This window comes from Trichechus manatus, unplaced genomic scaffold, assembly GCF_000243295.1.
Source record: "Trichechus manatus latirostris isolate Lorelei unplaced genomic scaffold, TriManLat1.0 scaffold00011, whole genome shotgun sequence".
In the NCBI taxonomy this organism is placed as follows: Eukaryota; Metazoa; Chordata; class Mammalia; order Sirenia; family Trichechidae; genus Trichechus; species Trichechus manatus.
In genome coordinates this window covers 23,082,436-23,108,648 of record NW_004443947.1, presented here as the reverse complement: position 1 = coordinate 23,108,648, position 26,213 = coordinate 23,082,436, and the positions used below count along the sequence as shown (strand labels likewise).

Here is a 26,213-nt window from a genome sequence, read left to right as displayed (position 1 = left end):
TATATATATCGCTCTAGGAGCATGAATTAGACACAAAATCGGAGCAATCCAAGAAACAGGCCTTCAAATAACATTCCGTACGGCTTTCTGAGGACTCGCAACCGCTCGGCGCAGCTTCCGGCGCAGCTTCTGTTGTGACCAACAGGCGTATTTCGGCCACATGCATTCCTAACCCTTGCCCATGAGCGACACAAGGCAGGTGTTTCATTATAATGAGGAATAAGAATCCAGCGAAAGAAGAGTGGTCCCTACCTGTCAATTATCACTGGATCTGAGGGAGTCTCATTTCGGTTGCCACAGCTTTTCTTGTCACAACAGCGGCTATGGAGCAAAAGCAAAAGGATTTAGTACAACCATTACAATGTAAAATCATCATTTAGGCAGACAGAAGGTTCAAATTGCTAGGCTGCAAATGCTAGAATTACCACAAAGCCATACCTGGCAATCAACGGATCCCTGAGACAGAAAATTCTATTTGGTTCATCTATGGGTTAATGGCCAGGCTTAACCTCTCCCTGCCTGCACAAAGAAGGAGGGCGGGAGAGGGGCTCTCCCCCAGCCACTGCTGACAGCCCTAAGATGGGGTCTCCCCATCACTGCCCGCAGTGTTGGAAGAGTTCACTGTGAAGAGTACATTGTTATCACATCTACCCAATGAGAATATTCAGGATTGTGGGTGGCTCAAACGTTCTTCTCTCAAGATCACACTAACTGTGTGGAGCACGTCAATAGTGAGGTATGAGTGATTTCTCCCCCTTCAGTCATTTTGTATTCAATGGATTCCTTGTTCTTCTTCTTTCTCTTTAATGGGAGAAATTTCCCTGAACCGCAGACTTTCCAAAATCCTAAAGCTGTTTGCTTTTGAACTGTCTTCATAAGAATAAAAATACAACACAATGATTAAAATGAGGACGAAGCAGGAGAAAAGAAAGAGAACGGGGAGGTCCATACACCCTGTGGTTTCTATGGCCTGCCCTGGCCACCATGTAGTTTCCCTGGGAGCATTCTGGACAGTGATCCAATGGTTAGCACGGCCCTGATAAGAGACGTTCTTTATGAGGTCAGAGACAACAGCTATAAGAGAGGGAAGTGACCGCTACCAAAATCTAACCCTGGCTCTGACCTTAAGGCTGTCAGTTTTCTGGTTTTTTTTTCAAACTGAGATGTTTCTAAAGGGTGATAAATTTGTGTTTTTTAAAATTACCCATAATCAAAGTAAGACTATCCGTCTGAGACTTGTTTGCAAATAAAAAATGTGTCCACTGGCCAGTCTACACCAAGGGCATGCTATAAAAGCACATATTTGATCAGTCAATGATGGGGGGAGGTTATCCAACAGTTTAACCTTACCATGAGCCTCAAAAAAAAAAAAAGCACTCTTCTCCCTCTCCCTTATATACACATACACGCAAACACACATGGGACTTAGTGAATCACAGAGCCTAAATTTAGAGAGCTGCTGGAAAGAACCAAACTTTGAACTTCATTTTCAGGACCAGAAATATACTTCTGCATAGAGAGGCTCTCACCAAAGTTGGGAAGTCTTTTACCTCGCTGCAACTATGTCTGAAAAGAGAAGCAGCTTCGTGCTCATTCTGTTTGTCTGTCACGTCCCCAGAAGGCAATATTAAGAATTGTATCTCTTTTGTCAATGCCTCAGCCAAAAGCCACTCCACCCACATTTTATCCTTTCCCTTTCTGATTCAGGGGAACCTATTTCCTCCAGACTTATTCCAATATCTAAGAGACAGATGAAGACATAAATGAATGGGAAGCACAAGCAGCTGGAATGAATGCAAAAAATAATTTTAAAAATAAACTCCGTCATCGGAACTCCGATCCCCTATACCTACTACATGTCAAGAACTTGCCAGAAGAGCACAGTGGTTAAGAACACTGGCTGTGGAGTCAGACAGACCTACCTGTGTCACCTGACTACCCCAGAGCTCTCTATCCCCTTATCCTGCTTTATTTTTCTTCATAGCACTCACTCCATTATATTTTATATTTATTTGTTTTCTTTTCATAGACTAAATTCCCTCATTTGTAAAACTACAATTGTAGTAGCCATCTCTCAGTGTGGGGGCACAGATTCAGTGCTATAAGGGTGCAAAGCTGGGTTCCATGGTTGGACCTACTAAGAGCTCAATGAAGGAAAGCTTCATTACCACTGCCTGCCCCTTCCTCCTCCAGATTCCTCCTCCGCTTCCTCCTCCAAGAGTGAGCAAACCCACCCTGTGCTTTGCAGAGGCAGCAAGTCTGCAGAGGCAGACCATTCACAGAGCCCAAATCCCCTTACCCAGAGAGGAAAACAGACAGGAAGACCTATTTCTCCTTCATTGTCTTGTTCAAAACAGCAAGTGGGCAATGCAAGTCCCTAGAGGCCTTTTTCTCACCTCACTACAGTCCTGCCTGGACTAAATGCCCTCCAGGGACCCTTCCAGCTTGCATGATAATTCTGGACTGGCATCTACATCTCAAGCCTATCCAATTCCCTCCCTCCCTAGTCAAAGTCATGTTCATCCCTCACTTGGACTCCTGCCGGGGCCTCCCACCTGGTCTCACTAGTTCTACTTTTGACCCCCTACAACAGCCAAGGTGATCTTTCCAAAACTTCAATGGGACTGTGTCACCTTGTTATGGCTTCCCACAGCGCTGAGAATCTATCCATGAGCTGACATGATGCCAGACCACCTCCCAACCTCTTGTTGCCCTCTTCCAACTTGTTGAGCTCTGGCCACACAAGCCAGTTGCAATTCCCCTGATGTGCCACACTCCTTCAGACTCTAGGCCCAGCCCCAGGCTGGTCTCTCTGCCTGGGTGCTCCCTAATTAGCTAACCTCTCCTCTCCCTCCATGCCTCAGCCTACATGCTACTTCCTCAGAGAGGTTTGCCCTGATATCCACCCTTCATCTACGCTGTGTTCCTCCTGTCATTTCCTTTCAGGGCACTTAACACAATGCAAATTATACTGTTACCATATTTTATGCATTTTTTGTTACTATCTAACTAACTAATCCACATGTTTTATAAAGGGAAGAAATTGTCAATTTTATTTACCTAATGAGTAGCAAATCTGTCTTGAGAGAAGTACAGCCAGAGCACTCCCTGGAAGCAAGGATGGCAAGACTACATCTTACATACTTTGGACATGTTATCAGGACGGATCAGTCCCTGGAGATGGACATCATGCTTGGTAAAGTAGAGGGTCAGCGAAAAAGAGGAAAACCCTCAACGAGATTGATTGGCACAATAGCTGCAACAATGGGCTCATGCATAACAACGATTGTTAGGATGGCGCAGGACCGGGCAGGGTTTCGTTCCGTAGTACATAGGGTCACTATGAGTCGGAACTGACTTGGCGGCACCTAACAACAACAACGAGTAGCACAAGGCCTGGGATAGAACAGAGAAGCTTAAATATTTGACTGATTGAGTCAATGAATGAAGGAAGGAAGAAATGACTTAACAAATGAATGTTATGCATTGGGGGAAAAATATAATAATACAATCCAAGCAAAGAGGAGGGTAACAGATAAAGGAAAAGGAAGCCAAGTTGACCTTCTAAGCAAGCACTGCTGATGGTTAGAAGATGCACCCCTACCCACCCCATACACCAAACCACCTCCTCCAAGCAAGTGCTACACCAGGCCTGAGACCAGTCCTTTGACTTATGCACCGTCCTCATCTCTTTAAAAGTACAACGCTCCTGAAAGAAGCCAGATGAATTTAAGCATAGGGTAAGTGAGAACCACCCCTCTGTCCTGTATCCCAAGGGACCCAGGGAACATACAAATGGAAAGGTCAGAAATGTAGAAGGAAGGACAGAATGGAAAAAAAAAAAAAACCTAAGAGAATGAAAAAAAAAAAAAACAGAATAAAGAGTCAGAGAAGTCACTTAACACTCATAAAGAAAACTTTATGTAAAGTAGGAAAAATGGCCCAGCAGGTTTCCTGTTTCTCAGATCATATCGTTGCATCACATAGTCATCATTCCAAAACGGCATCCTCAGGATTCCGCTCTGCACCTCAAGTGCCTCCAAAATAGTGTCTACAGTATGATCCCATTAAAAAATATGGAATTCTGTGCAGCAGTTAAAAAGACTAAGGTAAGTTTTTTTACTATCATGGAAAGAAATCTAGATTATATTGTGAATTGAGAAAACCAGGTTGCAGAATAGTACGTATGGTATGGTCCTATTTCTGGAAGGAAGAATGAGAGCGAGAGAGACGAAATTTGCCCCAACCATAGTTCACCCCCTCACTTCACTAAATCCTCTGCTCAAACATCACCACCTTACGAAAGCCTTCCCTGACCACCCCCACAGCTAGATGTCCACCCATCCTTCTTTATTTTTCTCCATAGCACTTGGTGTTACTGCTAATTGCCATCAAGTTGATTGTGACTCGTGGTGACCAAATGTGTGCAGAGTTGAACTGCTTCGTTGGGTTTTCAAGGCTGTGACCTTTGGGAAGCAGACCACCAGGCCTGTCTTCCTGAGGCATTGGAACCGCCCAAATTTTGGCTAGTATAGTCGAGTGCGTAACCACGTGCACCACCCAGGGACTCCTCCATAGTGCTTACCACATTGTATTTTATATTTATTTGTTTTCTTTTTTATTGTCTGTCTCTCTCCCTAAAAAATCAGCCCCATGAGGGCAGGGCCTTAGACTGTTTTGTTAATCCCTATATTCCCAGCAACTAGAATGAAGCCTGGTACACAGTAGGCCTTCAGGAAATAGTTTTTCGAATGAATGAATAGAAAATTCAAAGTAGTTACCTATAGGGAACGAAACAGCAAGTGGGGAAAAATGGAGGACACATATTTTATTTTCATACTTCTGCAGTGTTTTGCTTTGTATTGCAATATTAGTTTCCCATTAAAAATAATGACCGAGTGGGGGCAGGAAGGTCTCCCTTTGACTGAGCTGAAGTCTGTCCCCCTGTAGCTTCCTTGTTCTAACTTCCCAGAGCCAGGCAAAGCAAGTACCAGTCTTTCATCACCCTGAGTGTCTTTCATGCTAACATGAGTTCTCCTTTCTCTAAGCTGAACAGCCCTAGTTCTTTCCACTGAACTCAGAAGGACCAAGAAAGTGGGTGACAACCTTCACCATACGCAATACAGGCATTAACCAAGGAGGACAGGCTGAAAAGAGAACAAGTTCACGATGTTTAAGGCAGAAGAGAGTTCACGCTGAAACAATACAGTAAATGAAACAGATGCAAAGGCATCTAGAGGGAAAAGTTACTATATAATTTTGAAAAATCAAACGATAATTATATCTTCATTAGTATGTAACTGATAGGCCTTCATTCTATTCAAAACAATGTTTTGTAGGCTCCTACTATATGTGTCGTGGTGTAACAGTTAAGTGCTTGGCTGCTAACTGAAAGGCTGCCAGTTCAAACCCACTCAGCACCTATGCGGGAGAAAAGACCTGGTGAGTTGCTCCTATAAAGATTACAGCCAAGAAAACCCTATGGGGCAGTTCTACTCTGTCACACGGGGTCATCATGAGTCAGAATTGACTTGAGGACACCTAACAACGACTATATGTGCCAGGCACTATGCCAGGCACAAACTTGGCATTTGCCCCTTAAAGCAGGCATCTGTCTGGGGGCTTGGAGTTTCCAAACTCATTCTATCACCAAAGCAGTATCCCAGCCCATGCTACCACTGTTTTACATCCCTCCCCAGTGGCAGCCCATGTGACAGGAAGGCAGCGTGGCCAGTCCCAGGAGTGGGTGCCCAGCACTTGGTGTGGCATGTACACTGCGAACTCAAACCAGCAGCCCTTCCCTAGGGAGGGTCGTGTGTCTCTTAAACAATTCTGCACACCCAAGGAAAAGAAAACGTCTGAGTCTCTTCCTTAGCAGCTTAACACAGGTGGCGCATCTCCAGTGAGCTGACTTGCAGCTTCATTAATCAGAGCAAGAAACATCTAAATGTTTCCTGGTCATGGGACTTGCAGCTCCTCATCCCAGGGGCATGGAACTTCTTCCTGTAGGAAAAAGCTCTCTCAACTGGAGAAAGGAACCATTTCAATTTCTTAGCTTTACAGTAAAAATCCAGATGCTTTACCTAGTTAGCCAAAGTGGCTAGATAATGAGATATACACATAGGAATCAGGACAGTCTGATTAATAGTTATAAGGATGACTAGTTTTTAAAGAATTTGTTACACACATAGACTCTTTTATCCTCTTTTTCCCACATGTCCTAAAATAAGTTATCTGTCTTCAGAACTCAAGCTTCTTGAGCTCTAGGTCCTCATCTCTTCTACCTCATCTGGGAACTTTCCCATCAATAGTTCTTTCTCTGCTTTACATTTTTAACAACTCTCCTTGGTGGCACAGTGGTTAAGTGCTTGGCTGCTAAACAAAAGGTTAGCGGTCTGAACCCACTCCGTAGCTGTGGGGAGAAAGACCTGGCGATTGGCTCCCCCTGTAAAGATTACAGCCTAGAAAACTCTATGAGGCACTTCTACTCTGACACACAGGGTCTCTGTGAGTTGAATCAACTCAACAGCAACAATAACAACTCCCTAGCTAATCCTTTCCCTCAGTTTACAAACGTTGTCAAGTTTTCCATTCTTAAAAACACACACACAAAAAACAAAAACTTGCTCCTTCTTTTCTCTTGAGTTCAGTTCTTCACTGCCAAATTTTCTTCTTCCTAGAGTTGCCATCACTCTTTGTCACCTTAACTCCATAAAACAATGGGCTTTCAGGCCTCAGCACCTACTTGAATCTTCTCTCTCAAAGCTCACCTTCTGGCTGCTTTTCTCAGGCTTCACGACCATCTGGACCTCTTTGGCAATTATTATATATGGACCACTCCTCCTCTTTGAAACACCCTTATTTTTATTTCTATGCCCTGTATGCTAGAATTTTTAAATTCTAGAACCTGACCTTCCTCCTTGCTGAATTATTCCCCAGGAATGCATCCAGGGCCTCTTTCTGTTTTCTCACCCTTGTCAATCCCACTCAGCCTATGGCTTCAACCCTCACCTTTGGGAAAAGGCCTCTGAAGTCGGTTATCTTTCACCTGGACTCTCTCTGTTCAGCTCCAGCCCACAGGTTCATCCACCTACAGACCTCTCCACGGAGAAATTCTGCCTCGACCACCGAAAACTCTGCCCAAACACTTCTTCACGACCCTTTTAAATCTATCCCACCCTGCCTCCCATTTCCACTGCTACTTGTTGTTTGCTGTTGAGTCTATTTCAACTCACAGTCACTCCATGTGATAGAGTAGAACTGCCCCATAGGGTCTTCTAGGCTGTAATCTTTAGGGGAGCACATAGTCAAGCATTTATTTCTCTTTTGGAGCTGCCGGGTGAATTCAAACCTCCAACCTTTCAGTTAGCAGCTGAGCACTTAATTGATGCGCCACCCAGGGCTCCTCCATGTCTATGCACCTATAATATTCCCTCCCTTCTCTAAACAGTGTAGTCCTTTACCTCAACTTCTCATTACTTTTAACTCTTTCTACAGTGCATTCTAGTTATCTGCTTACAACACTCATCTCCCAGGCGAAACTGTAAGATCTCCTACTCTTTTTCGCCTCTGCATTCCCCAACGCTTGGCACGTAAACCCCATTACCAATGAGTCGATTCCGACTCATAGCGATGCTTTACACACAGTAGGTGCTAAAAGAATGAAAACATCTTTACCATCACAAGTAGAATAAAAAAGTACATTAATGTTTTGGTATGCTTCACTTCCTTTCAATGTTCTCTGATCTTCATTCACTTTGAGCAACAATGGGCCAGAGGCTTTGCTAGACACTGTGGTGAGTCCGGGTGGTACAAACAGATCATGCGCCCAGCTGCTAATGAAAAGCTTGAAGGCTCGAGTCCACCCAGAGATGCCTTGGAAGAAAGGCCTGCTGATCTATTTCTTAAAAATTAGCCCATTGAAAACCCTGTGGAGCACAGTTCTACTCTGTGCTACACATGGGGCCATCATGAGTCTGAATCCACTCGATGGCATTTTTTGCTTTTTTTTTTTAACTGCTTTTTTAATACTACTATTAATATAGACACTTAGTACTTAACATGTATCAGGCACTGTGATAAGCATTAATGGAGACTTTATCATTTAATTCTAACAACTACCCTCTGAGATAAGTAATATTATTATCCCCCATTTCACTAACGAGGAGCTCTGGTAGCATAGTGGTTAAGGACCAGGCTGCTAACCGAAAGTTAGGCACCTCAAACCCACCAGGTGCTCCGCGGGAGAAAGATGTGGCAGTCTGCTTCCATAAAGATTTACAGCCTTGGAAACCCTATGGGTCAGTCCTACTCTGTCCTATAGGGTCACTAAGAGTCAGAATTGACTGGACGGCAATGGGTTTTATTTCACAAACACGACAACCGAAGCACAGAGAAAAACCGAGCAACTTCCTTGCCTTCAAGTAGCTCTTAGTCCAGCAAAGGCAGACAAACACCCAGACACATAATTACAAGTGGGCAGAGTGCTGTGAAGGAAAAGCACAGGGAATGATGGGAATATATAACAAGGAGATTTAACTCAGGCCAAGGGCCAGGGTGCTTCCCTGGAGAAACCAAGCTTAAGCTGGAATCCGAAGGATGATATTGGAATAAGCCAGCATAAGAGGGACATATCAAGGGACCAGGCCAGCCCTGAGAATTCACAGTCCCGACAAGAGGCCAGGCGCTGCTAATGGAAAAGAAGAGGCATTCCTGAGACAGAGCACCACCCCCGCAACTGTGCTGAGCATCGAGGGAGAAAACCTGTTTCCACCTGCCTGGGGGCTGGAAGCTGGATTCACCCTATCAAGCATAGTTCATATTTTCCACTCACATTTAAACACAGGATGCCAGGATGCACTCTGAATCAAATCCCTTATGGAATCCTGCTTTAAACAATCATTCAAGGGGCCATATTATTTTAGGAACCTAACCACCAGGTATTAGCAAAATGTAATGCTGATTGATATGATAGATTCCAATTTACCAAAAATGCAGAAGCTGTCCTGGAATTCCATAGACACAGTCCCATACCACCAAACCGAAGAGGTTTTGTCTCTAAGAATGACAATAACTATAATCCAATGGTGACAAGTCCTTTAGCCAGTCCATGAAATGGGGCCTCCCTTTTGTCAGAACACAACGGATTTTTTAAATTTGCAACCACCTGAGACACAGCTCTCTGGTGTTTTGCATTTTTTCCCCCTTTGCCTGTGACAAAACAAAATCCTCCCAGGCCTTTCCTGTCACTCTAAATTCTCTATGTCTCCTTTGCACGCACTATAAATATACAGCTTTTGTGACATAAACGCAAAGTTTTATTGTGCCGTTAGCCTTGATAGAAAGCACTGCAGAAAGTTGTTTAGAAATTAAATATCTAAAACAAGCTATTTTAAAATGCCGGGCCCTCACGATTTCATGTCTGCAATGAAGAAATTTCATCTTGGGGAGAGCAAGCTGTCTTTCACACCATATGGCAAATGGTGGTGCATAGCAATTAGCCAGGCTGATTAATGGTGAACAGACTCTAATTTTATGCTTATAATTGAGCTTGCATTTGCACCCCTGGTGCAAATTCAGCACATCCCAACTTCCACTTACAACAGGCAAGAAATCAAGAGAAATAGGATGGTGTGGAAAGTGAGAGTTTTTTTTTTTTTTCCTAAAGCCCCCTAAAGAGCATCAGATTTGCAATTTAAAAGACTGTTAGCCACACAATAGATGACAGGTTTGTGTAATAGGGTCATGGCGGCCTAGTAAACAAACAGTACCCCTTACACATCTATGCACAGCCAGGAAAACTGTAATCTGTAACATTAGCAGGATGACATTTTGAATATGGCTTTTCCCTCTTAGCCACGCAGTACAAACATCATCATTTGCCTTCAGTGACTTGAGAATTTTATTTTTGCTATTTTTATGCTTCTGAAAAATAGAAAGAACATCAGCAGTAAAGAAAACCAACAAGCATAATAAGGTACTTTGGACCAATGAATTTTAAAAACAAGAAAAATATAAGCTGTATTAACAGAGGGTAGACCTGTGTGTGAAAGGCATAATACATCTTTAAGTATTTCAAGAAAAGAATTATTTCTAGCATAGTCCAAGCATGTGCAGATATGAGATGCAAATCTGTGATATATAGATTTTAGTTGGCCTGTTGGTTGAAATCTATTCTTCTGTCTCTTATTTTGCCAGAATCACATCCAGTAGAACATGGAAAATTCATCCTAATGACACGCTAATTGTGGGGAGCTAAAACAGGGATACGGTCCGAAAAACAGTAATATTAAGGAGGTCATTTTTTAATGCTTTTCAGAATGGATTTCACTAATTTAATTCTGAAAGGTGCAACTCAGCTTTAATTGTACAGTTGTTCTCTCCAGTATAACACCAATTTTTTGCCTAATAATGTAAGAAATCCATCACCACTTTTTTGGATTCTGCTACTGCTTTAAAGTTAGAGAAAAACAACCTATTTTTGGAATAATTGACAAGTTTTACAAATCCCTAAAGTGAAAACTGGTGAAACTCCTGTATATTTTAGAACAATATGTTAGAAGTATATTTTTAAAAAAGCATACATTTTTATATGCAAACACATTTACAGACATAGAAGTTAGTATCTGGGATTCCACTAAAGGAGCACATTAAGCCCTTTCTATTTTCTTTCCACCTGTAGAGTTTTAGGATCGCCATCCCCACAGACCCAGCAGCAGCAAACAGAGCCCGCCTACTCCAAGGGGCGGCTGAAGCTCTAAGGGGATTGGTCAGTAACAGTCAGAAGCCAAGCATACATTGTGCCAGGAAGAGCCTGAATGGCTAACAAAGCAATGAGTAACTTTCTCTGACGCTTTGTGGTATTGTCATGCTTCATCCAATTACTCAGAATATATTGGGAGCAAGGTGCCAGTATTATTTCATGAAAAACAAGAATTCTAAGCTGCAAGTTAGAAGGCTACTCTCTGATCTACCCTCTCATACATGGAGATCATGGAAGAGAATTTGGTCAGCTTGCCTGTTTTCAATTGTAACTTCAGTCTGATTACTGGCAAAATTAAAGGCACTCTTTTGTGGGTGACATGAATTTTTATACCTTCCAGGGACTCATCTTTGCCATCCTTCCAAAAGCTCACTCCCTCTGAGAAATACAGGGTAACTAAGATTTAGAGATCTTACATACACACACACACACACACACACACACACACACACAAACATTTCAAGAGGGAATGATACTTAAATACATATGGTCATATGTTTAAGTGGAAGAACTATAAAAAGGGGAACTATAATTTTCAAAGGCGCCCTGGTAGTGCAGTGATTAAGCACTCAGCTGCTAACTGAAAGGTTGGCGGTTCGAACCCACCAGCCACTCCTTGCGAGAAATATGTGGCAGTCTGCTTCTGTAAAGATTACAGCTTTGGAAACCCTATGGGGCAGTTCTACTCTGTCCTATAGGATCGCTGTGAGTCAAAATTGACTCAACAGCAATCGGTTTTATAACTTTCATGTGTTTTCCAAACAGAGGCTGCCGCTGACATCAATAGAACTTTTACTCATTTTCCTAGTGATGCAGTTGAGCACTTATATTAACACTAAAGGGGTTATATTGTACTTTATTCCATTAGAAGAGAGAAGGGAAGGGTACTGCTTTGTGCCCATTAACAGTGTGATACCAAAATGAAAATGTATGTTTTTCAGGATGAAATCTAATAAATAATTGAGAAGCACCGTGATGCCTGACACTTGACTAACAAGTACCCACATCTAACAGTTCCTTTCAGGTTGTCTAATAGCAGCAAGATAAATGTATACTCCAAAACTGACCTAAGTTTACCTAAATTTGAAATACAAATTCATCTTGTCTTTGCTAACTATAGGGAGAAAGCGAAGTATTTCTTACCTGCACATGATCTCATGTGTGAGCAAGACTCGGCACATTTCTGGGTTCTTGTCTTGGCCTTCATACACTATGGCCTGTAAACAAAGGCACAATTTTAGTTAAGAATGGAGCCAAGTAGCAGAAAATAAACTATCACAATTGAGTTCTTCAGCACTTCACCATTGCTGCTGGCCAATTAGCTTTCAGGAGCCCAAGGCCTCACTGGGCTGACTGCTTCAAGATTCCTTCTTAAGGATCAACCCAAATTGAGTGGAACTGGATATGTTCCTCTCTGCCCCATCAACCATTGTACTATGATGCGCGTCTTTGGATCAGTGTGTGGGATGGGCTTCTGTCGTCAAGACAACCACAATTCTCCTTTAGATACAGAATAAAAATAAATCTAATAAATGAAGAGGAAAAGAAGTCCTAGCAGATTGAGATACTATTTATTTAAGACCTAGAAGTGCATGTGGACTGATTTAAATGTTAATATACGTAAGTACAAGTGTGTATATGTATATATGTGTATATTTTTCTCACTTTACTACTTCCAGCCCCAACATTTAGTGTTCTTATGATTAGTACTAGAAAACAAGTGGGGATGAGGCAAACAAGTCCATTCAATAACTGTGTCTTCTTTGAGATGAATCATCAATCAGGGAAAATCCCACTTCCCGCCAACAGGCTAAAAACATGTGCACACCCAGGGTGTACACCCACCCAAACAGTAATAGTCGCAGCCATATGCTGAGTGTGGGAGAGGGCTTAAGCCAGAGAATTCTTTCCCTAAACTAAAAAGAATTACATCTAAACTCTCAAAATCAGGAGTCGCAAACCACCTCGCCAGACAAGATGTTTTTGTAATGTGTATACAAACATTTTGCTTATGGTCACCAGGAAGGTTCTCCGGGACCTCAGCTTCCTGGCAGATCTATGGGTTAATAATTGGACGAGAGAAAAGCACCCAGCTATCGGTAGAGCAATGTTCTGAATGGGAATATATTGCAACTAATTTAACACTGTATCACTGCATAATACTAATATAACACAGCTCCAAATTGTTAATAAAATTACTTTCACACATTCTCACAGCCCTCAATTTCTTGGTGACAAAACGACTTAAATCAACCAGAGACCATCTTATTTAGTGCATACAGACACTGCAGTGACTAACTTGTGGTTAGCACTATTGCGTCTGTTTACAAACCCGGACTTTCAGAACCTGGAAGTGATGGGTGTAGCTTAAGACACCATGTGTGCAGGTCCTTAGAGCAGGTTCTGATTATGATACATAACCACATTACAAAACAAAAATATCAACAAATTTTAAAAACGAGGAAAAGTACTGCGTGAGGAGAAAACATTTCCTGATCACTAACCTATCAAAGAGCCCTGGTGGCACAGTGGTTAAGAGCTCGGCTGCTAACCAAAAGGTCCACAGTGTAAACCCACCAGCCGCTCCTTGGAAACCCTATGGGGAAGTTCTATTCTGTCCTATAGGGTCGCTATAAGTCAGAATTGACTTGACTACAATGGTTTGGGGGAGCCCTGGTGGCACAGTGGTTAAGAGCTCGGCTGTTAGCCAAAAAGTCAGCAGTTTGAATCCACCAGCCAATTCGTGGAAATGCTACAGGGCAGTTCTACTCTGTCCTATAGGGTCACTACGAGTCGGAATCGACTTGATGGCAATGGGTTTTTTATTTTTTGTCATTGTTGTTGTTTTTAATTTATCAAAACCATTTTCTATGGTTAATCTATCATAACCCTGTATTTTTTTAATTTTTTTTAAAATTTTGACATAATTTTACACTTACAGAAAAATTTCAAGGCTATGTAAAAAATTCCAGGATACCCTTTACCAGATTCCATAAATGTTTACATTTTACTACACTTGCCTTATTCTTTCTTTTTTTCCTTTTTTTTTTCCCCGAACCACTTGCTAGTCAGTTGCAGACATGCCCTAAATACTTCAGCATGTATTTCCTTAAAACAAGGAATTTTCTTACATAGCTACCACACAGTTACCAAAATCAGAAAATTAACATTGATACGATAATCTAATCTACCAACCTTACTGAGATTTCACCGATTACCCAATAATGTTCTTAATAGCAAAAGAAAAGCCAATACCAATCATTGCATTCAGTTGTCATGTCTCCTGTAATAAGAAACAGTTCTTGAGTCTTTGTATTGCAATTACAGTGACATTTTTGAAGAATACAGGCCAGTTATTTTGTAAAATTTCCCTCAATTTGAGTTTGTCTGATGTTCACCCATGCTTAAAGTTATGCTCTTTGGGGCAAGAATACCACAGAGATGATGCTGAGTTCTTCTCAGTATATCAAATCATATTGTCAACTAGTTCCACTACTGGCAATCTGATCACTTGGTTAAAATGGTGTCTGCCACCCACCAGAGGTCATCAGCCAGGCTTCTTCACTGTAAAACGATCACTTTACCCTATGTAATTCATACCTATCTTCTGGGGAGATAATCTAGATTATATTAATATAATGCTACTTCTCAAATTTTCATCCACTAGTTTAAGCAAGCATTGATGATTTTCTCCTGTATTCTAAAAGACCTTTCCAAATATATAAGAAGTTGCTTAACTCAAGAAAATGCACTAAGTAAATTGAAACTGTTTTTGAAAACCCAAAATCATATCTTCCTGCTTTGTTTACTGCAATCACTGCTACAAAATCAAAGAAACACATAAATAACTGATTAGATCTAATACGTGGCAAAAAAAAAAAAAAAACAGCTTTAATGACGCACTTCTGCTAAATCCTATCATCATTAATTTTTTATGTGTTTTCTTAAAACCTTTGATAACCTCTGTTTCAACTTTAGTTTCTGTCATACTATACTAATAATGTAAGTAACACGGGACATAAATTCACAGATATTAGTGGGGTTTTCTGTACTGTAAAAACAAAAATGTTTTTGGGAGGGCAGGATGTGTCAATTTCATCAAAACTTCTCACTTTGATTCTTTCTAGATGATACCAATATTACTTCTACTGGGGCCACTTGTTCCATTGAAATCAGTGGGCCCATGATGATATTCAGTTAAAGTTATGCTGCAGTGCGAATATGCTCATGACTCCCCCAAAGCAGCAGATGATCCATGGACTCCCAGAAATCATGTCTTGGTGACTTTTTCTCTGGAGACTGCGCATCACTGTTAAGGCACAGTGTCCCCATAATGCATCTCTACCAAATACCAAGCTGCCACTTCGCTACTAGCAGAAGAGTCAAAACAGAGAATCCTTCTCAAAATCAAGCACAGAAAAATGAAACCAGGAGTTTGGATTTGCTCAGAAATAGTTAGGAACTCTGGGGGAGGAGTGGAAGCACGAAGCCTCTGCTCTCCCTCTCCTTGGGGCCTCCATAGGAATATTTTTCAGCACATGAAGACTGAGAAAGAAGTGCTGCTTCTGTGACTTCTCTCGAAATATAAGCAAGTGGAACAGGAGTCTTTTCACGAGTAGGACTCCATAGAGTAGGATTCCAAATCCTGTAAACAGAGTAAACTAGAACCTTAGATTAATGGGGTTAGCTTTGGAGTCCAATTCACTCAAGGCAGATCCATCTCTAACCCTATCTAAGCCGTTTTTGTTACTGAAGAGACTTGTTAGGGAAAAAAAAGACAGTTATCATACAGAAGGTATGGTTCCCAAAAAACAATATTCTGATGAGACTCCAACGTAGGAAGATATGATCAATTAAATTTGACAAATGTCTCTGATACAGAGTGTCAGCAATAAAACTTTTTTAAAAACGCCACCAAATTGTCCCTCCAGCTTGCACAGCACTGGGAGCCACACGTCAAATCTCGATCACCTACACTGAGCACAGATGTCAAGAATGGTTCACAGTTCAGCAAATCCTAACTTTAAGCCTAAAACGCAAGGGATCCTTAAACAACAACTTAGGGAGAAATTTCTGCTTTTCTTTCTAATTTAAATATGTGCCTCTGTGGGGTATGAGTAAAGCTGGTTGAGGCTGGATCAGCTGGGAGATCACAGAAGCATATAAAGAGCATTGACTATTTTAAGTGAAACCATTTTAACAGACAGCTGGTTTAGGGTCCAGACAATGGAACACCAAGAAGAAGGCTTATTTTCATCCTCCATAGTAAATCATGCGCCTGCGCACTATGAAGAAGGTAGTCTGCTGTGAGAGCGACAAAGACAACACTGGTTTAAATAAATCAATGTGTTTATCCGGAGTGAAGATGGGAGGCCTGCTACAGAGGTGGGCGGGAGGGAGACAGAGAGCATATAAAATATATTATTTAAATAAATCAATTGATGGTGAATCAAGCTGAGGTTTGTAACCAAAGAACAAACAAACAAACAAAAAAATACACTATCAAGTAGAAAACACTACTGAAATTAAGCCTGCCGATGGCAAACGAATCCCTCAAGGCAGCAGAAATGCTTGCACAGGAGGAAAAGTGAACGGCACTAACTTCATCTCAACTTTAAAAACCCAGTAAAATTGGTAAACAAGTTGTCAAAACCAGACATAGTTGGATCAGATCTATTTTTTTGACAGACTAGCTTCCCCCTTCTCAATGCCTCCCTCTAATAAGCAGACAGAAAATACCATATATTATTTCTTAATACTCTTTAACTTTCATGTTGAGAGGTTTTTTTTTCCTATAACTTTTTCTATGATTAAAAAGAAGAAGAAAATAAGTGCTAAACTATCACAGCCTTATGTAAAAACAGTGCTAGAAATTTTACTGGTAAAGGATAAAATACCAGCAATTTCAAATGTTTAATCCCATAATATCTCTGAAAAAAAAAAAACAAGTCAATCAATATACAGAGGGCATCTTGTGACGTGTAGTTCTTCCTTGCTTTTCTACAATATCCCTGGATCTGAAAAGTTCACTGAAACTCACTATGAATAAAGACCACACAGTGAAACGAAAAATACATGGTGGACTTACACCAGGATCACACTTCAATAGGATGCCAAAGGAAAAACAGAATTGAGCAGGGCTTTTCTTTGCTTACTTTTCCTAATAGTTTTAACTCTTTGTGTTCCATGACAAAATAAAGGGGGTGAGGAGAATACTTTTGACTTTGGTTCAGCCAAATCTGAAGGGTTTTTTAGGAACAAATTTTCATTTCGGAGTCTTTCGTGGTTTACAACCAAACAAACAATAGCCAACTTGTCATCACAAGTTAAAAAAAGAACCAAGGAAAGAAACTGAAGAAAAACTGTAACAAAAAACTCCTCATTTTCAATTTAAATTTAAAAAAAATTAATCTTGAAAATACGTTACTCCTTTTGCCACATACAAAATAAAAGGCCAGACAAAATTTGTCACCTTAGAGAAGAATTAGTTCATGGATGCACCCTCCTTCATTGAGAAATAAGGTGGCTTCTTAATACAGACTGCCAACATGCCTTTGGTAGCAAATTACCAAGAATTGAAACCATCATAAAACAATATGAACACCTACAGTATCAATACACTACAATATTAATCATTACATTCAACCACCAAGTTCCACTTTTCCTCATTAAAAACAAACAAAAAAAAAGCACTACTTAATGTGGTTATAGAAATTTCCAGTAGGTGAAGGAGCCCTAGTTAAAAAATCAACCTATGCCAAAGAAAACACTAAAAAATCTGACATTTCACAAACAACAGTGTCAAACAGCCATCCAACATTAATGTTGAATAAAAATAAAAAATAATTTTGCTTCAATTAGCAGCTTGGCTACTGGCGAACAAATTGCAAAGATGTAATTTCAGCTCAGTAGCTAAGCAGGCCCGTTTGCAGAGCTGAATTAGGAAAGTCGCGAAGGAATGATATCATATTCAGTATGCTGTTCAGTTACATCACAGCTTCGAATAAAAAAAGAATGTGCACCAAAAGCAGTGAGCTTTAGAATGCATCTTTTGTATCTAAAAGAACTAAAATGCCTTATACTATTCAAACACCAAGACAAAAACTAAATCATTCTAACAATTGCCATATTATATTTCTTCTTCCAGTAGTAATAAAGACATTTCACTCATATGGTAACTACATTTACATCTATATTAATAGATACGATTGGCTTTGTCAACTCAATGGGGTAATAATAATAATAATAAAATAATAAAAGCAGCTAATTTATTAAGCACTTAATATGGGCCTGTCACTGTTCTAAGCACTTTACATGTATGAATTCATTTAATTCTCACAACAGTGCTTCGATGTAGGGGCTGCCATTATTTCCATTAGTTTGAGTCTAAATGCTTGCATATTTTAATTACTCACTAAGCCCAAATCAATCTTGCTCAACAACTCTGCATACAACTCACCAATGTCCAAAAACACTCCTCTCATCCCTCTCAGCAATATAGGTAAAGACAGAGAGAACAGACTATTGGTGCAGTCATACAAGTTTGATAAATGCATCACTACTAATATGTTCGTTTTTAATGCTGTTCAAACATTCACATGGAAACAGCTCTAGCGTAAATATCCCTGAACAAATGGCTGTATATTATCCAGGAGGGAGCAGTTGGACCGCCAGACTGGGGAAGTACTAGGCCATCTGGCTCCGGCAGTCTCTCCAAAACCATCAGCTTTGTTTTCACCCCCAGACTCCAAACAACACATTTTCCACTATGATGAGTTTACATTTTCCCAAACACAGGTCCTGATCATGCATAAAAATTCCAAACTTCTTCATTCCTCTATGTGCAAGGAAATTTAAATCACCTGCATTTTTGACATGTTACCAAAGGAGAGAGAAAGCTACTAAAATAGGGCCCCTGCCTCTAAACGCGCCCTATCTTTTGTTGTTTGTTCGTTTCCTCAAATATATGAAAGAACCTCTCTGCTGGCCTAGTGAATTCCTTTGGAACTTATACTAAAAACATGTTTATCTACCGATGAAGAACCACGAACTGAAAGGACTGTTAATCAAATCTACATAGCCATGGCAGGATATAATGAAACAATCAATAGGAAAAACTGCACTTGCATCAATAACTTAAAGTACCGGGAATATCAAAACAAATATATAAAGAAGTCTAGCTGGGAAGAGGAATCTGACAACATTTCTGATTATTGTACCTTGGATTCTCACTGTGCTGAGTGAGACTTTTTAAGGTCCCCTCACCGCATCATCTACCTGCAAATCCATACGTGCAAAGATTGCGTGGCTACTACTTTCTCCCTTCCAAAAAAACTTCTGTTTGGGAGCAGGGAATGTTTTGTTTTGGATAATTACGGAATTTGGCACCCTTTCTTTGAATCATAAAATGCCACTTTTTTAAAAGCAAGATGGTGGGAGGGGATATAAGTTAAAGTTTTTGTTTTTGTTTTTTAACTATTTAAAGATAACTCACTGAGGCAATCGCGTAATATAATCATATTTCAAATACTACTTGAAAATCTGAAATGAGGCACATTAAACCTCAGACCTCCCCCACCCAGTTCATTTGAGTTTCTGCAGCAGATACTGTTTCTGGATGCGATAGCCATAAACTTCTGGATCCTACAAGGGCTTTTTGCATGCTCACTAACAGAATACCAAAAACAGCAATGACACGAAAACAAACTATTTTTAGTCCTGCTAAACTTGGTTTTGAACAACTCTTCCCAAAAGCAAGCCTCTTATTTTTTAGTTGGTGGACAAATTTTTAAAATATCATTATATCCTATGTGTTCTGTAAGACAGGCATAGAGTTAAGGGGCTCAGATTCATGCTCAATCACGTCTAATGAAGCTTTGTCTTTCTTGGTAGGGTCCAATATTAAGAGTCGTTACCCAAAATAATCGAATGAGACACTGTGAAAAGGTGTGAAATACTGTGTCATGCCAGTACATCTTGGTTGATTGAATACATTTCTGTTTGGTCTCAAAGTTGCTAACCCCACCCAAGATCAGGAGCATTCTGGGAAAATATAGAGCGCACAGCTAGTGTTGGATTTTGTTTACTATCAATTCCCTCTGAGTTTTAACTCTAACTGTAGGTCAAGGATATGACATCTTGCACATAAAGCTGCACCTCTGGTACGAAAGATGTTATAACGATAAATAGAGCATCTAAGAGAGGATATATGAATGGTGGCTAGGTATTCCCTCCACAATTTATGACATTATTAGAACTCATCACGTCACTGAACTTATTCCATTCTGCATTCTGAATATCAAATTCCTGAATCGATCTGAAAGAATTACACAGAGGGGAAAAAAAGGCAGCCATTTCATCAGTTAACTTATGTCAAGCCTTAAATATAAATTATTAGGTCACAATTAGGGAAAGTTACGCTTCGTCACGCTGATCTTCTTTTTGGAGTCTACTGTACTGTGTACATAAGAAGCTAACCTACTTCCAGAACTCTTACCGTACATAATCAAAGGACAAGATAATGGGCAGGGATTGCCTTTCAGAGTGAAAGCTACAGAGAAGGTGGTTATTTAGGCAGTGATTGTGAAAGCAAACAGGTATGCCTCAAAAAAAAATCCCTTTTTCTTGATATTTTTAGATTAAATCCAGATAATTATTTAAACCTCTTTTCAGGTCATTTCCCACCAAAACATAGATAATTGCATACATTTATAATTTTCACTTTCAGTGAGATGTCATGTTAAGGCAAACGACTTTCTCATACTTGCTATTATTAAAAATAAACTATATCTTGTTCTTGTTCCCATCTCTTTCTCTCAACTAATGGTATTTATGATAATACCAAGCAGTCAAAGAATGCCTTAAACTTCAGTTTTCTTAAGCTCTGTGATCTTGTTAATAAAATTATTTTTATGCATTTGTTTTTTAAAAATCAAACAATTATTCTCCCACCACTTTCATATAAGACTGTGTAAATCCAGTTCCTTTCATAATGGAAAAATCAGTTCTTGACAGTGCTTTTTGTTTAGGGAGGTCCCAAATAAAGTTTTGAGGTTTAAATCAGAGAGAAGTTAATCACTTCAAACATCTCCTAATTTTGTTCTCCTTACAATTGTTTGTTTCATAGTGCTGCCTATAATTTAATATATTACTAATTTGATGTTGCACAAGCAGATATGCCTTATATACTGATTTATTGTTTCATCTTTTAAGAAGTAAATCCTAATAAATATATATGGAATACGGATTAGAGTCCCTGCTTTCCCCTCCCCTTATCACTTCTCTTTCTTTTTTCTTTTTTTTTTTTTTTTAACTCAAATGAGAATGGCAGGAAAGGATATCCAGGGTATGTAAGACAATTTCTGAAAACAAGACTCCACTGAAGACATTTTTGTTTTGATACATTTTTAAAAATAGTTACTGAAAACAGGCTTTTGTTTTTCTGCTTGGCAGGAAAAAATAACTTTTAAATGAAATACCGTGTCCAAATTGTGAAATGTAATAATTGTGCTGTGTAATAACCAAATACATTAAAGAAAACAAGACCAAGCCTCAAAGTATAAACTTGGATTTACTCTGAATAATCAACTAAGAAACAAAGACATCTTCAAGAAAGCTAAATATTTTAGGCAAATAACATGTAAAAGATTTCAATAGCTATTTGCATATTATTTTTTAAAATACATTTCATAGCCTCAAGTTTTCTATGTGAGTTACAATGAAATATGAGAGTAATAATAAAAGTTAGCTGTTATTAAATTGGTTCTTCATGAGTAGATTTTTAAAATCCCAAAAGCTTATCAGTGTGCCCTTTGTACAACATACTTAAGTTATGGCTTGTCTAAAATCAATTTTTAAAAATATTCATGTATACCCTGATGTGAAACTTTCCAAGACAGTGTGTATAGAAAAACATTACTTCTTTTTTTTAAAGGGAATATAATAAAATCACAACCAAGCAAATGAGTTTTAACTTTTCTCTTTGTTCTAATTTCTTTCCCTCATCCAAGAAAGCTGTCTTCTTTTTTTCTGCAACTAAATCCTCCAGCTACCTAACCAGCTACTTAATTCTGAAACTCAACTTATTCTTAAAATTAAAAAAAAAAGTTTCTGTGCCTCATTAAAACATCAGGCCTCTTTTCTGACTCGGCTCATAATTGTATCTTTTAAGCCATAACTCAACCTTAACGTATACTGCCTGACACCCGCGTGTTGGGAAGCTTAAGAAAATGCCGTCCATGTACCTTTAAGACCGCAAGCTCACTCGTGCAGCCTGGCTTCCTGCCAAACTTGGAGGCAAGAGCAGGAGGATTTTTGCAAAATATCCTCTAACAATTGTGGCTGCCTTGTTCAACACCATCACCAAACTCACTTTAAAAAAAAAAAAAATCTGTGGAGTGGATCATCTGCACTCTCAGATCATCTCACCATGCCCGAGGAAGTTGTCTTTGCCCCAACCCCCTCCATCCTCTGCCTCCCCGAGGGAGGTCTGACTGACTTAGGTTTCAGAGGTTCAGCCCACTCTTCACCAAGGTCCCTGGGCACATTTTGCGTCCCCTGGGGCTGCCTGGACGGGTCCGAGGAAGTTCAGCCCCTGTGCTTCCCGCTTAGCACCCCGTGATCTTAATTCAAAAGGCCTGAGTTTCCCTTGAAGGAAAGGAGCCGTCGAACCATCTTCCCCACGCGGCGCGTGCACGTGCATGCGCTGAGAAAGCCGTCGCTACTAGCGCGGTCTGAAGTCCGCACTAGCTTGAAGAAGTTCGAATCCCAGCTCCCTTGCTAGGGCCCTCAGAGCCGCTGGAGGAGGCTGGCAGCCAGCTTCGTGACTTCCCCGAACTTCTGGCCCTAGAGTCACCCCCGCGGCGCGGAATTAAGAAACTTACTTGTTTTGTCATGGAGTCAATGAGGCGCACGTAGAAATCCTGCTCCGTCCTTATTCCTAGGAGTAAAAAAGGGCGAACGATGGAGATTTAAGTGAGAGGGGATCAGTCCCCCCCCCCAAAAAAAGGTGTTTCAGGCAGGGTAGGGGCTCTAAATACCCCTCTTGCCAGTGTCCAGAGAAGGGCCTCTGGCCTAACCCTCTCCGGAGCGCTCTTGGTAGCCAGCCCTCCCCCACCTCCCCCTCTCCGGAGCGCTGCAGCTGGGAATCGGGCAGAACCTCCACCTGCTACTCTCCCTTACAGCCAGGTGGGAACCCCTCTGCGCTCTCCGGGAGCCATCAAGGCCACGACCACTTGATGCCCCCTGAGTCTAAGGGCCTTGGGCCTAGAATCTGGGCCAAGCCGACGGAACAGGCCTCAGGAAGGAGGGGGAGAATGAATGCAACCCAGCAGAGGCGGGGCACTGCACCTGGTCCCAGGTACGCGAGGGCGCGACACAGCCGCCTTCGGGTCACTCCTGGCTTCCTGTAGTGAAACCTCCTCGCGCAAAACTGGGAGAGGCTGGTTCATCCCGAGGATGATAGACACTAAGCTTTGCTGGGGCTCTCATTCTCCTGGAGCTCCCTGCGCCCTCTGCCCTGACTCGGAGCCCCAGGGTGGGGGCGCAGACCCAACGGAGCCTCACCATTGCTGTAGAGGAGCTGGAGCCGGTAGTGAATCCCGTTATTGGTCTTTTCGCTGTTGGCTTCCTGGGTTGCAGCAGGACGGGAAGACACAAGAGACAGAGGAGAAAGGTCGGCGTGAATGAGTGAATCAACTTCGAGGCAACTTTCCCCAAGCGCCGACCCCGGGTCGGGGGGCCAAACAGGCCCCGAAGCGTTAGAAATTGCCGCCAACTCTGATCCCTCCAGCCGCCCTCAGACCCCGACTGCGCCCTCTCCCCTTCCGGAAAAGTCCGAGGGGCTCGCAAGACAGCTTCCCAAGGCCTGGGGCCTGGAGCCTCGGCAGCCAGAGGCAGGGGCCGCGCGTGGCCAGGAGACCGAGGGCGGGTTCATCCCGGGCGCCCTTGGCGCTCGAGTGCGAAGCCGAGCTCGCCTCTCTCCAGCTCTGGGAGCTCCACGCGAACTTTATCAGAGCAGGGAGCCGTGGGCGGGAAGCCGGGGTTCGCCCGGGACAGTAAGAGGCTTGGGGGATCTCGCGCGGGAGTGTGTTATGGATGCTTCGCCCTCACGAGGGGGCCTGCTCCCCCGGCTAGGGCGACCGGCGGCCGTGCTGCGCCCACTTACTTTTTCCTTCTCCACGAACCCCACAAAGGCTGTCCTCTCGATCTCCACGGGCTGGCCCTGTCTGTCGTAGAGGGCCAGGACGAAGTGGAAGAAGTTGGATTTCCGCAGATTGGAAGGCGGCTGCTTCTCAAAGTGAGCCCGGGCCAGACCCACCCCGCTGCGGCCAAAGACGCAGAGTTAGACTGCTAAGCCGGGCACCGACCCGCGTCCCCAGGCACCCCGCACACACGCGTGAACCCCCCAAACACCTCCCTCTCTGCCCCCAAAACCTTCAGTGGGCTCCCTCCATTCCCTCTCAGGCGTCCAGGGCCCAGTCTGCGAATGGGTCGCGCGTGTCCCCGCGTGTCCCGGTCTCCCCAGCGAGTGCACGGCGCGCCCCCAGAACTTGCCAAAAAGGTGTGAAAGTTTTGTTTGGGTATTGTGCGCGAGAGAAAACGCTGTAAGGATTAACTCCGCATGGGGAGGAGGAAAAGTGGAGGTGATGAGATGAACCCGCGTTCGCGGAAGAGAGTCTTTTACAACTTAGAGAAAGAGGTGGGGGGCATAGGGAATTGGTTCCTGCCACCCCCTTGAATCTCCTGTCTCAGCTCCGTGGCCAGGTGGGAAGTGATGGAGAACACATTCGGCTTCTCGCTGCAGAAACCACCCTCCAGGAAACCTCCCTACGTCCCTGCCGGCGGCGGGTGCCCGGCCTCTGGTAGTCACATTATCCCCCCAAGATAAAGCATGTGGAGAAGAAGGGTCCAGGGATGAGACTCAGAGCTGGCGGGGATGGTTGCTGTCGGAGAGGGGACTAGGAGTGTTATTGAAAGCCACATCCCGACAAAGTTTCGCTGTTCCGCAGAAATCCCCACACTCATTCAAGAAATCCGAAGAAACGGGGGTACTGGCTGAGCGCACCCGCCGGGGACTGGAGGCTGGGGCGCCGGGGGCGCCGGGCGGCCACTGACAGCCCAACCTGTCCAGCACACGCGCGCGCGTACACATATAAACAATACACACACACACACTTTCGCTTCCAGCCCAGTTACCCAGCTCACTCTCACTACCAACCACCCCCATCCTTATGCTCAGCGGAGATGGGAACAGGCGTTAGGGACACTTGTACCAAGCCCCTGAAAGATGGGGATGATGTAATTCGTCATCTTCCTTCTTCCCCTTCCGTACTCTCTGAGTTGGATAGGGCCTGGGTCCGCCAGTTCTCCCACCGCCCACCCCGCCCCAAGCCCAGCTAGAGGGCCTGAAAAAAAAAAAATCTCACTTGGGGCCAGAAGCCCCCAGAAAGAGGGCTGGGAGAGCTCAGGAAAGTTCCCCCAGGTTAACCTCCAAGGGCAGTGCCTTCAGGCCACATTGCCTCGCATCCTGGGAGCTGAGTGAGAGAGGGGCCGGAAGAAGTCGAGGTGACAGGGAGTGAAGTAGACTTTTTAGGAGATGTCAGAATTAAAGTTGGTAGCTACTGTTCCCTGGGCAGACTGAGAAAAACTGAGAGCTAGAGAGAGAAGGAAGGAGAACCAGATAGGAGAAATAAGAGAAGACACGGGGGAGAAATGAGGAGAGAAAAGAGGAGGCACAGGGAGGGAAGAGGAGAAAGAGGAGAGGGAAGAAAGATGAGAAAGAAAAGGAGAGAGGGAGGGAGGGAAAAGAAAGAAGGAAAGAAAAAAAGGAGGGAAGGAAGGTAGGCAGAAAGAAAAAAGAAAGAGAGAAAGGAAGAAAGTGAGGGAGGGAAGAAGAAAGAAAAGACAAGCGGAAAAGAAAGAGCAATCACATAAAAACACAGATATTTAACATCATGCTGGTGAGACGCCTCTTCTGAGTAAAACAAAATGAAAACAGCTACAGACGAGGCAGGGAAAAGTGCCGGCGAAGCGTGGGCTCGTCGCAGGCAGCTCCCGGATCTCCGGCCGCAGGCAACGATGACAGCGCGGCCCGGGAGCGCAGAGCCCCGGCGGCGAGGGGAGCGGAGCGGCCGGCGTGGACGCACGAACACGGCCCGGCCCCGCCGCAGCCGCCGCCGCAGCCGCCTCCTCCTCCCGGCTCTCCCGCTCGCCGCTCTCCTCCTCCGCCGCGGTACCCACCTCTGCGCCGCTGTGTTGGCGTCCAGCACCCCGGCGCCCTGCATCCACGTCCGCACCGCGTTCATGCCGCTGCCCAGCGGCTCTTCCTTCATGCTGCTTCCACTCCGTTGGATGCTTTCCTGAATCCCAAACATGAAAACAACCTTTTCTTGTGGAAAATCTCCTCCCCCTTGAAATATTGAAAAAAAAAAAAAAAAACGGAAAGAAAACC

The 26,213-nt window shown here is 42.8% G+C and overlaps 1 protein-coding gene across 1 annotated transcript in view; it reads right to left on the bottom strand.

Moving 5' to 3' along the window:
- EBF1 (EBF transcription factor 1) overlaps positions 1–26,213 on the bottom strand; it is a 501,677-nt gene that overhangs the window by 405,888 nt on the left and 69,576 nt on the right. The window contains exons 2-7 of the mRNA XM_004371251.3: positions 26,003–26,121; positions 23,928–24,084; positions 23,327–23,390; positions 22,645–22,700; positions 11,906–11,979; positions 253–321 (exon numbers count right to left, since the gene is read on the bottom strand). Of these exons, the coding sequence (XP_004371308.2) occupies positions 253–321; positions 11,906–11,979; positions 22,645–22,700; positions 23,327–23,390; positions 23,928–24,084; positions 26,003–26,121 (539 nt within the window). The remainder of the gene's footprint in view (positions 1–252; positions 322–11,905; positions 11,980–22,644; positions 22,701–23,326; positions 23,391–23,927; positions 24,085–26,002; positions 26,122–26,213) is intronic.